Source organism: Mesocricetus auratus, unplaced genomic scaffold (genome assembly GCF_017639785.1).
Source record: "Mesocricetus auratus isolate SY011 unplaced genomic scaffold, BCM_Maur_2.0 Super-Scaffold_100006, whole genome shotgun sequence".
Lineage (NCBI taxonomy): Eukaryota > Metazoa > Chordata > Mammalia > Rodentia > Cricetidae > Mesocricetus > Mesocricetus auratus.
Window position 1 is genome coordinate 33272095 of NW_024429190.1, and position 12828 is coordinate 33284922.

Genomic DNA, 12828 nt, shown 5'->3' on the forward strand with positions numbered 1-12828 from the left:
GTTCCCGTAAGGGCACACATTTATACCGTATGCGCATTGATGTTTGGACATACCTCTACTTGGTCCCTAGTAGTTGCTCAGTAAGTAATTAGTGAGGGGCAAACGTGGTGCAAACATTACGTGGGGGCTGATGCTGGTGAGCCTGCTGTGGTTTTCCATTAGTTACCAAGCACTTTCCCAGTCAGTACTGACTTCATTTGTGTTTTATGCCATGTTATTAGAGTGTATATTGATGTGTATCATTGTAGTCAGTTTCTTTCTTGAAGGTATGAGTTAGGCTTCTCTGTCCTGCATTTTCTTTTCTCTTAAGTCATCATTCAGAAACCCCAGTGCTTTATTATAATTATATACTGTTTTAAGAAGTTTGGGTTGAGCTGGGCGGTGGTGGCGCATACCTTTAATCCCAGCACTCGGGAGGCAGAGGCAGGCGGATCTCTGTGAGTTCGAGGCTGGGCTGGACCGATAGCCTCCGAAACAATACAGAGAAACCCTGTCTCATAAAAACCAAAAAAAAAAAAAAAAAAAAAAAAAAAGTTTGGGTTGTTAATGTTTTCTTTTCTACTTTCTTCTTCTGCAAATAGCTCATTTATGTTGCTTGACTGCAATTCTTTTTAATCCCCTTTCAACATGAAGCAGACAATCAGTAACATTAAGAAAAGCAGAATTACTGTAAGCTCTATGATTCCATTTACAGAGATTTCCCCATGCTTCTAGCCGTTTTTTCAATTCATTAATGTGCTTCCAGAACCAGAGTGCTATTGTCCAACATTAGAGGTAGAGTGAAGGTTGACTTTTCTTTGGTTTAGTGGTATGATTACTAATTTGTTCTGTACTCACGGCATTTTTTTTCTTGGAGGGGGGGCTTATTTGTCTTTTTCTCCGCTTTCTTGTTTTGATATTTAAATTGGTTGAGATTTGTTGTTGTTTTTGTTCTTTAATGGGAATTATTTTTGGCCATAAAACATGTTAAGATACTGAAATCTGACAACTTTTTGTACGTTTGTGGTTGTACATTTCCTTAATACATTGCTGAATATAGGGGTAGGAGGAAACCTCTTACCTCTTCCCCAGCAGAAAGAAAGTATGTACAAATGGATGGGTTTGCAAGTTTGTCTTTTAGAAAATCTAATGGATTGAAGGCTACAGAAAAAAAAAAACCCACAAAAGCCTTATCATTTTGTGCCCACTCCCTCTTTTACTTGCTGGAATTTTGTCTGGCTTGAAGTTATGCAGGTCTTGTGCCTGCTATTAAGTCTGTGAGTTATCAGTCTGCTGTGCATAGATAGAGGCTGTTTTCCTTGGAGTTTTAGTCCATGTTTTTGCAATGGCTCCACTTCCTCTTCAGCATAGATTCCTGAGCCTTGAGGGGAGGGAGTTCGTAAAGACATCCACATAGGACTGAGTACTCCCTCTCTCACTTCATGCACATTGTCCCATTGTGGATCACTGCGTTAATTACCATCTACTGTAAGAAAAGTCTTCTCATCCCCAAACAGGAAGCTATTTGTAACTGATACCTACTGGAAGAGGAAAAACCAGTTTTCTCCAATGGAGTGTCCCGGGGTATATCAGCTTGGGCTACATGAGAAGGGGGCACTACTTTTTACTAATGCTTCAGTAGACTTGGTAATTCCTCATTTGTTTCTGTAAACTATATAAACTCCTTGGGTTTTATAGTATGCCCAGTCCAAATCAGATCCCTCTATTGCACCTACATGACAGTGGTGCATTTGATTACTCTTTGTTTAAAAAACAAAAAACAACAATTAAAAAAAAAAGTCACTAACCATCGTCTGTGGAAAAGAATCCAGGAGCAGATTTTTGCCTCATACTCTGTAGCTATTCCTGAGTATGAAGTAACTGAATGTTTTGAAATATTTCCACTTAGGCTTCTTTGCTGGCATGTCAGGAAAACATTGAGGGGGAAGGGTTATGTGTTTCATACTTTTTATATACAATACGGTACATACTGTAGAATAAAAATTAAACACAAAAGTATTTCTGTTTACAAAATCTTACGGTACTAGTTAGTATACAACTTACATGATTTGGTTCTGTCTTTCCATTATGTGGGTTCTAGGGATTGAATTTAGGTTAGCAGGTTGTTAGCAAGTGCTTTGACCTACTACCTCATAAGTCTCAGTGGTTTTTCTGTAAGATGTTTGATGTCAGCTATCCTCATTTGATCATGTGCCACTGGATCAGAGTAGGTATGTAAAGCCTGCCATTGGAGTTTTGTTTTTAGACTTATTTTATGCATATGAGCACTTGCCTGCACATATGCGTACCACATTCATGCCTGGTGCCCAAGGAGGTCAGAAGAGGATGGGCCCCATGGAATTGGAGTTACCATTGATTGTGAACTGGCGTATAGGTGCTAGGGATTGAATCCTGGCTTCTGCAAGTGTTTTTAACTGCTCAGCATCTCTCTGGCCCCACTGCTATCTATTGTTTTTAAAAGCTTTGTATCATGCATTTGTTATTTCTGGGCACAGATGATTGTTGGGATTTCTCTGACAAGTCATAAGGGACACTTTCTTATTGTGGTATTTATCAATTTATTTACTTTATTTCTTTAATTTTTTTCTAGGAAGTTTGGTGAGCGGCCTCCACCTAAACGACTCACTAGGTAAGCATTATACTAGCCATTCAAACATTGACTGTGCATATAGAGTCTGTCGTTTTAGACACTAACATTAGAAATCATTCAGATATAGTAATTACATCTTGAGCTTATTCCCACCCCTCTATTTCCTTCTCTCTTAAAGAAATAAACAGGGCTAAAAGGATATACGTTAAAAATGAAAAAGTGAAGTATTTTCAAAATCTCATCTTAAGTAATAGATTTTGAAAATAACTGCAACAGTGTTTTGCCAATCACACTTTGATAATTAAGGGGAAGATAAGAGATTTAATATATGCTTTCTGATTTGAATATTAAAATATTCCTTTTCCCCATCTAAAGAAAACCTAAGATTTACCCATTTTCATGGTAATATAGTATTTTAATTATAAGTTAAATTCTCAATCATATATTTCAAAGAATTAATTTAAAAGCTCATAAAATTTTTTGTCAGGTTATAAAGTAAGCAACCCAGTGGTTTTAACAGTTTCAGCCCTCACTCAGTGTTGTTCTTAATCTTTTAAGAAGCAGGTGGGTGTGGGTGTAGATGTGTTTTCTTTTGAACCTAAACTGGGATCCCGCTTTATTATTGCTCTTCATCCTTAACCCCACAATATATTATATTACCTTAGTCTTCAGAATTCTCTGTAATAGTTCCGTGGTGTTCTGTTGTAGCCACATCCTTCTTGGTTCATACTGATAGCTATTAGGCTATTATCAAATAATTACTATTAAAATATTTGTTAAAAACAATTGTGGGCTGGGCATGGTGGTGCACACTTTTATTCCATGCTGTACTGGGAGGCAGAGGCAGCTAGATCTCTGAGTTCAAGGCTAAGTTGATCTGCATAGTAAGTCCCATGCCATCCAAGGCTGCATAGTGCGATCTTGTCTCAAGAAAGAAGGAATGGAAAGAAAATTGTACTTAAGAGTGATGAACACAGGGCCAGTCGATGGTTGCACATGCCTTTTTATTCCAGCACTAGGAGGCAAAGGAAGCTATGACTAAAACTATAGGAAGAAGTAATGCCTGAAAATATGCTGTTGAAAGCTTTTGAACCATAGATTCAAGAAACTCAATCTCAAGTGTAAAAGTATGTTGAAGCACGTCATGGTCAAATTAATTACCAGTGGTAAAGAAAAAAAAATGTAAAACAAGGGATAAAGATGGATTTCAAAAGCAAAGATAAAGATCACAGCAAGTTTTTCATCTGAAATTTTGCTATAGATCAGACAGCTTTAAAGTTAATTCAAAAGGGTGTAAATAGAGACTTTAACATTAAAAATATCATAAACATATTGAAAGAAATTCTTCCAAGCATAAAGACAATATTAGAAATACTAGAAAACTGATTCTAATTTATTGGTCTAAGAACAAGAAAGAGAATATTACTGCAGACCTTGCAGATACCAAAGGCTAATAAGCAAATGCTTTAATAACTTCTGAAGAAATGCTTAAGTATCTTAAACTAACAAACTGTCTAAGCTTGTTAAGGAAGAAGTTGACAACCCAAATAGCCTTATCTAAAGAGACTGAATTTATTATAAAAACTTTCCAACAAAGAAACTGCAGACATAGTCTGGCTTCACTGCTGGATTCTACAGAGTGCTTAAGTGAGAAAACGCCACTTTCTAAAAGTGGGGAGACAGGCTGTAGTTCTAGTTGATTCTGTGAGGACAGACTACTCAGTTACCTAAGGTAGACAATGCTTGCAATATTACTAACAACATTATGAGAAAGTAAAACTGTAGACTAACATCTCATGAGAAAAGATTTCTATTTTATGAGGACAGACTACTCCATTACTCGTAATGCTACTAAAAACATTATGAGAAAGTAAAACTATAGACTAACATCCCATATGAGCAAAGATTTCTATTCAGAAGTTCAAAAAAGGATTGCAGTCTGCAAGCACAAGTTCTAGGAAATGCAAGCTGTTCTTCTGACAAAATAAAGGATTTCAGAGACTCAAAAGGACAGCTTTGGAAAACTGAGAATCTCTTGTGGTGGTGGTGTAGTGTGCTCATGCTAAAACCACCATAAGGTATGCCAGTGAGATCTCAAAACTTTTAACATCTTAGTAACCGTTTTACGTCTGAGATAACTTGGGAGAGGGAGACTAGAATATCTTCTAGGGGAGAATTCCGCTAAGGTTTGTTTCTCTTAAAAAGAAAAATAGATATCTTCATTGCCAATGCAAACTTAGCAAAGTCAATCTAATAGCAAATAAAAATTGAAAACCAGTAACCAACTCTGCGGTAATTAATTTTATTGAGTACACACTTAGAAGTGCGATATTGTCTCATTAATTTTTATATTAAATTTAGTACCATCTAATACTTGGAAATGTATTTTTATGTTTCTCCTTTGAAGTGATTCTGCTTTAGGTAAGCAGTGTCTTATTTGGCCAAAAGTATTTTAAGGAGTTTGTCTCCACTGGGTTATAGAGAGTGTAATTTGGGGGCCATATCTTCTCTTTTGAGACACATTCAAGGCCTACCCTGAGCTGTTCTTTCTTACATTTCCCAAAGTAAATAGTATTGGGGGGAGAGTCTCTCATTGGAAATGGGGCACAAATAATTGGAGTAAAGACTATATACTATTCAGCATGACTGAATTTGTTTTTTTTTTTAAAAGAATTACATTTATTGTATGTGTGCACATGTGTATGCATGTATGCATATGAGTGTATGTGTTACACTGTGCTTGTGGAAGTGGGAAGTCAGCTTGAGAAAGGAGAGTATTCTCAGTTTCCACAGGTGGTCCCTAGGGATAGAAATCTACACATTTTTTCAGAGATAGTTTTGCTAATTTATTCCTCCCATAACTGCAGACTAGTAGCTGCTAACTCATGCTCTTGCTAGAATTTGTTTAGTAGCAGAGGAGTTCCTTTGTAAGGTTTACCATTACTTTAAATTTTGTATGACTGTTAGAATGATGTTTTGTTGTTCTCTCACTCAGAATATCCTGCTTAGGAGTAAAGCTTTTCAGAGCGCCTATCTTCTCTGGCTCTTATGGACACCCCACTTTGTTCTTAAAAGTCCTACACGTGAGACACATAAACCATGTATTTTTGTAGACTCAAGCTAGGCCAGTAACTGTTGAACAGTTTTTAGTAGTCGGACTATTCTCTCTGTTTAGTTAGTTATTGTGTGGGGGCATCATGTATCAGTGGCATATGTTTGGAAATGAGAGAACAACTTTCAGGAGTAGGTTAATCTCTTTCAAGATTGTCAGGCTTCCAAGGCAATCTCTACTTGCTGAGCCATTTTCCTGACCCCCTTCTCTATATTTTTACATAGTAAGATGATGCTCTTTCTTCTATATTTTTATGTGGTAGTATGTTTTAATCCATTCATTCTGTTAGGTAACAATCCTGTATAAATGCAATTATAGACTTGATAGGTATTGCTGTGTATGGTTGATGAAACAGCTCTCACCTCAAAGGAATAAAAGGCAGGGTAATCAGTAGCAAAATGTGAGAGTTCCAATGTGAGAGCAGTTTCATGGAGTTTTTATGGTAACAGAACAAAGAAAGTTATAAATCAGGGGATTTAAAAAATAGATTGATGGAGCCAGGCAGTGATGGCACACATCTTTAATACCAGCATTTGGGAGTCAGAAGCAGGCAAATCTCTTGAGTTCGAAGCTTGACTGGTCTACAGAGCTAGTTCCAGGATGGCCAAGGTTACACAGAGAAACTCTTTCTCGATAAAAACCAACCAACCAAACAACAACAAAACCCAAAAAAACTACATTGATGGAAACATCAGAGAAGCAGGTTGCAGCAAGATGGGAAGATAGACCTTGTATGTTGTCCATTAGCACTCTTAGTCCTTTGGTGGAAATCTAGGTTTTGTGGAGTTAATACATTCTAAAAGATTTTTATGTTTGTCGGGATGTTGGGTCTAGCTTGACACAGAGGTTGTAGTAGGGATATGACCATTTAGCAGACTTCAGATAGTCCCAAATAGATTGTAATTAGGCTTTGAAATAGCAAAATTCTAACCTTTCCACATCTTTGATTCCATCAGCCTGTGCAGACAGCTTCTTCCTAAAATTTCTTGTTCACAAGTACATTGAGGTTTGCATTAAGAACACCAAGTCAGTATGCTACATTAATGATAAATGATTGACATAGAAAGCCTTTACAGTTCCTTATGAAGGTAACCCCCAACCATAAAATTCTTTTTGTTGCTACTTCATAATGCATTTTTGCTACTGCTATAAATCATAATGTAAATATCTGTGTTTTCTGGTGGTCTTAGGTAAACCCTGTGAGAGTGGTCGCAACCCACAGTTTGAGAACCACTGCTTTGCACTGAATTCAGCATAAGCTAATCACACTTGAAGGGAGTCTGGAGATGAGGCTGGGACAGAGCAGGAAGGTACCTGGCATCCCTAGAATTCAGGGGGCCATGTTTGCAATGACAGGGCTGGAAATCAAGATGATGTCTTGACTATCTCCAGTGCTCCCTTTTGGTTATATGTTCCTAGAGACCTCTCTTCCCAGTTTGTCTCTGCACACACAGTGGGTGGTGGTCTTGGCGTGGTCAAATTGGTTATCTCCAAAGTAAAATCTGTAGGTTTGTAAGACACAGGAGTGCTTGTGGCTCATATCTCACAGACTGACTTTAAAAGGAGGGAAAAAAATAAATCACAAGAGTGATTAGAATTTGTTTCTTAGCTATGTGGTAAGATTTCAAGCTGTTTACTCATCTACACACTAAAAACTCATGTAGGATGAGGGACATTTTGATTTTTTTAGAGCAGAAATGAAATGAGATGTTTTGCTAGGGATCAAACACTCCAATTTCTAAAGCTTTGGTGACCAAGGGTGCTGGGAGTTTGTTTACTATTAGTACTATTCTTATACTGTCAACTTCAAAATTAGCCCTTGAGGAAATGTGTTCACAGAAAGCAAAAACAAACAGAAAAACAAAAGCCTCCCTTAAGGAAAAAGATTTTGGTTTAGTCTGCAAGAGGCTATTTGGCAAATCCCTGTTGTAGACAACTATTACTAATGACTACTACCAGACTCTAGTTATTTTTCTATTTGTACTAAATGAAGGGAACTGAAGCTGCCCCACACAGCCATAACACCTAGTTGCTTCTAGTACTAAACACTAGTACAATGCCAAGCACCTAGAAGGCAGTAAGTCCTAGATGGGAAGATGGATATGTGTGCTATCAGAAACTATGCTGCTCAAGTTGAATAAAATGCCCAGTAACACCGTAAAGTCCTTTATCCAGCTGCCTACAAAGCTTTTGTGGAAGTCCCCATCCTACTCCTCCTGCAGCCTGTGTAGTTAAGAGCTTGGAATGGCTTTTTAAAAAAGAAATAATAGTGGTATCTGTAACTTGCTGGTATGAGCTACTTGTCAGTAGGGGTTTAGCTTACTTTGAGTTATACCCCTCCATCCATAGCTTCCCAGAGGAGAAAACCCTCAGATTCAATAAGTGGCAGAGTTAAGATTCAGACCCTTGTATTTCATAGCAGAGCTGTGGCTTAGCCATTGAGGTAGCTTTGTCTTTGAGGTAGGTAGCTCAACTACTAAGCTTTGTACCCTGGCTCTTCTGTATCATTTCAAGAGAGCCAACCTTTCCCCATTTCTAACACGTGCTTGGTCATATGTCACCCTCAAGGCTGTTGGTTATATTAATACTTGCTTAGAAAAATAACTAGCACAGCCTTACTGGTCAGTGTCAGTCTTTCAATAGTGATATTATCTTTGTAGAAAGAATCTATACCTGCCTTAAGTTCTTTTACTCCAAGCCTCTATAGTCTGACTGGGAAGGTAGGAAAACCTGATAAATATTAGCAAATAATCCTTAAGTGATATAACAGGGACCATAAATGTTAATAGAATTTAGTTTGGGAAATAGGGTTATAGTTGAAACTTTTCAAGTATATAGCTGCTTCTCAAGTTTCCTGCCTGGGACTTTTGTACAAATTTTGACAGTGTTGGCTTTCTGTTGACTTTTGTTTTTATCTTGTTTATTTATACTTTTGTCCTTTTTTTTTTTTCATGTATACATGGTCTTGCTCCAGGGATCTCCTTGTTCTGCTTTCAAGGCTGGAATTACATGTGGGTCATCATGCTTACCTGGCATTTTAATGAATTCTGGGAATCCAACCTTCTTGCAAAGATTTTAACTGCTGAGCCATATTCCCAGCCCCCTTGTTTTATGTTTTAGCACTCTCCCATTCCCCAGTCTTACTCTCTGAACTGTCAGTTACCTGCCATAGCAACATCTCCAATCCTTGCCATGGCCATCCTGTTCAGCACCCTTTTCATTTGAAGACTTCCCCCAGTGCAAGGTCTTTCGTCCCCCTGTTCCTTGACTTAGATAGACACTATGTTTTAGGGCTTTCTGTGCACACCTTTGCTAATAGTGCCTGCTTCATTCTGTTTTCCTGCTCCCTTTGGTGACAGAGGTCCATTCTCTCTGTCCACACTGTGGTGTCACTTTGCTGGCAGAGGTCCATTCTCTCTGTCTACACTGTGGTGTCACTTTGGTGGCAGAGGTCTATTCTCTCTGTCTACACTGTGGTGTCACTTTGGTGGCAGAGGTCCATTCTCTCTGTCTACACTGTGGTGTCACTTTGGTGGCAGAGGTCCATTCTCTCTGTCTACACTGTGGTATCACTTTGGTGGCAGAGGTCCATTCTCTCTGTCTACACTGTGCTATCACTTTGGTGGCAGAGGTCTATTCTCTCTGTCTATACTGTGGTATCACTTTTCAGGCCTTGCAGCTAAAAGATTTTTATTTCTCTGTAAGAACAAATGTCATTTAGGTTCTCTAATTTGACCCCTTTAGCCACCCTGAGCTAGGGGGTTGTGTTAGCTCCCTATTTTCAGCTATGAAAATCAAAGTTAGGTGAGGCACAGTACACAAGTGACAACAAATCTACAATTCCCTACATTTAATAGCTTTGGACAGTTGACAGCTTATTACTGTCATTTGAATATACTTCTGTATGGTGTGTTTGTCTTTATTTGCAATGTAAGTAAAATAATTAATTTAGTGAAATATTTCTTCATTATCCTAACTTAATTCTTTGTTTTGTTTGTTTGTTTGTTTGTTTGAGACAGGGTTTCTCTGGAACCCTGGCTGTCGTAGAACTCATAGACCAGTGTGTTAGTGTTTCTATTGCTGTAAAGAGACACCATGACCACAGCAACTCTTACAGGTTTAAGCATTTAATTGGAGTGGCTTACAGTTTCAGATGTTTAGTCCATTGTTATCATGGTGGCATGTAAGCAGACATGGTGCTGGAGACTGAGCTGAAATTTCCACATCTTGACTTGCAGGCAACTTGAAGTGGTCTGAGACACTGACTGGGCTTTGTCTTGAGCATAGGAGACCTCAAAGCTCCTTCCCACAATGACATACTTCCTCCAGCAAGACCATGCCTACTGCAATAATACCTCTAATAGCGCCACTCCCTTTGGGGGCATTTTTCTTCAAACAACTACAACTAGGCTGGCCTCAAATTCAGATATCTGCCAGCCTTTGCTTCCCAGAGTACTGAGTTTAAAGGCACGTGTCACCACTACACAGCAACTTTTAATTTTGTGATGTGTAAAACATCTCAAGAATTGAGATTCTGCTTAAACCTATAAGAGTCGTGTGTGTCCATGCCCCCCCCCAGCACTTAGCTTTGACAGGATGATTGAGTGAATAAGCACACATTGAAGTTTGTATAAAACATTTGCTTAATAATCATGTTGCAGTTTTAATTTGATGTAATATTGAGTTTTTTGAAAGTTGAATACAATTTTCAGCAATTTCAGTTAGCCTCTGAATTTAATATATTTAGCAACATCCTTTGGGCAATTATATGTTGGGGTATAAGTAACAGGTCTTTCTAAATCCTTGCATGGGACTGTTAGTTGAGATCAGGCAAAATAATAATAGCAATTTCGGGGATTTGATGTTTTGTTGAGACTTAAGAAGTGAAAGGGTAGATGAACAAGATAAGCTACAGCAGTGCAAAGCTGTCCTCTCTCTCTCTCTCTCTCTCTCTCTCTCTCTCTCTCTCTCTCTCTCTCTCTCTCTCTCTCTCTCTCTCTCTCTCTCTCTCTCTCTCTCTCTCTCTCTCTCCCTCCCTCCCTCCCTCCCTCCCTCCCTCCCTCCCTCCCTCCCTCCCTCCCTCCCTCCCTCCCTCCCTCCCTCCCTCTCTCTCTCTCTCTCTCTCTCTCTCTCTCTCTCTCTCTCTCTCTCTCTCTCTCTCTCTCCCCCCCGGGTTTTTTCCTGTGTAATAATAGCCTGGGCTGTCCCAGAATTTACTTTGTAGTCCAGGCTGGCCTCAAACTCACAACGATCTGCCTGTCTTTGCCTCTCCAGTGCTGGGACTAATGGTGTACATCACCATACCCAGCTGTAAATATTAATTTTTAACAACCAAAATGCAGAGTGAAAGTGGGTATGTATTGTCCTTTATACAAGATTCTTTTAAGGTAACTTATGTATTTCTTTGTTTTCATTTGCTTATTTAAAAATGTTCATGAGTGTTCCTCTCACAGAAACTGAAAGATTTCATTAAAAATACCATCCCTACAATAATAAAATTTATATTTGATTTCAGGGAAGCTATGCGAAATTATTTAAAAGAACGAGGGGATCAAACAGTACTCATTCTTCATGCAAAAGTTGCACAGAAGTCGTATGGAAATGAAAAACGGTAAGATTATTGGGGAATAGGTACTTATTGTACAATTTGCATATGATTTATATTTATGTCTGAGGCTATATTTATTACTGGGCTTATTTTCATAGTAGAAAATGAAGAGGAGACTTATCTCTTAAAAAGAACAGTGAACTGTGGTATGTTCAAGTTGAAAAATTTAGAGAAGACCATCTGACCACATCCCTAATTTTACAAAATTAAGTCTGTTTTTCTTTGGGGTTGTGTTCCAAGAATCTTAGTGATACATTAGCTCATTTGCAAAACAGTTTCCCTTTGGGGATAAAGTGTAATTTGATAAACAACTGTAACCTCCCCCTCCCCCTGGTGCCATTTTAAAAAGGAAGAGACAGTTGTGACACAATTCTATAATCCTCAACACTGGAGATGCTGAGGCCAGCAGGATGGCAAGTTCAACTCTTCTCTGGGTTACAAAGTGAGTGTAAGGCCTGTATGAGTAACTTTGACATTGATGCAGAGAAGTCTAGGGATAGGCTGGAGAGATGGCCCAGTGGTTACGAGCTGCTTTTCCAGGGGACCTCTATAGCTCATGTCTGCACTGGCTATAACTCCAGCTCCAGGGGGAGCTGGCATCCTCTTCTGTCCTCTATGGCCAACCAACCAACCATATGTGGCATATGTGGCACACTCAATCTATTTTCTTTCTTTTTTTTTTTTATTTGTCTTTTTTCAAGACAGGGTTTCTCTGTGCAGCTTTGGAGCCTGCCCTGAAACTTGTTCTATAAACCAGGCTGGCCTCAAACTCACAGATCCGCCTACCTCTGCCTCCCAAGTGCTGGGATTAAAGACATGCGCCACCACCTCCCGGCTCACAAGTCTTTTTTAAAAGGTCTGGGGATACAGCTCAGTGACAGGGTTCTGGGTTCAGTTCCCAGTGCCATGATAGGTAGGTAGGCAGGCAGGCAGATTTTGCACAGATAATAACACATAAGTAAAGGTAAAAGATTGTAACTATAAATGTGTCTTGAGGTCAGTTTAAGTTGAGCTTTGGAGCCATTATAAAGAGCTCCCAGCTTCCTTAACCCTATCCCTGATAGTTGAGAACATTCACCTGCCACATAAAGTGCATATGGCAGCAGTGTGCATCTATAGGCCCACCTGCTTTGGAGGCCAGGTCAAGAGGACTTGAGCCCGAGAATTTCTGCCACATTGCAAGATCCATCTAAGAAAAAGAAATCTCCTTCATACTCAAACCTAAGTGGCCACTACAGAAATTACCTGCAAAGGTAATTATTGAATGTTATTTCTGTGTAATCTTTTTCATGAAATTCATATCTCATTGTATTTGGATTAATTATGGATTTTTTAAATTGGTGTTAGAGATCAAACCCAGGGTTTCATACATACAGCATACATGGTGTACCATTTGGTCACATCCTCAGTTCAGCATACTCAACTGCAGTTGTCACAGAGTGGGGCATGGCAGTAAGCAGAACCTGACCTGCTAGACTGGGTCATTGTCTCAGAACCTCACTCATCTCTGCTGTTTTC

At 38.9% G+C, this 12828-nt stretch overlaps 1 protein-coding gene across 7 annotated transcripts in view; it reads left to right on the top strand.

Annotated features, from left to right (window-relative positions):
• Positions 1–12828, top strand: part of Rbpj (recombination signal binding protein for immunoglobulin kappa J region) — a 75772-nt gene that overhangs the window by 39273 nt on the left and 23671 nt on the right. For all 7 annotated transcript variants that reach the window (XM_005068766.4, XM_040747080.1, XM_013112527.3 and 4 more), the window contains 2 exons: positions 2591–2629; positions 11218–11313. In XM_005068766.4, the coding sequence (XP_005068823.1) occupies positions 2591–2629; positions 11218–11313 (135 nt within the window). The remainder of the gene's footprint in view (positions 1–2590; positions 2630–11217; positions 11314–12828) is intronic.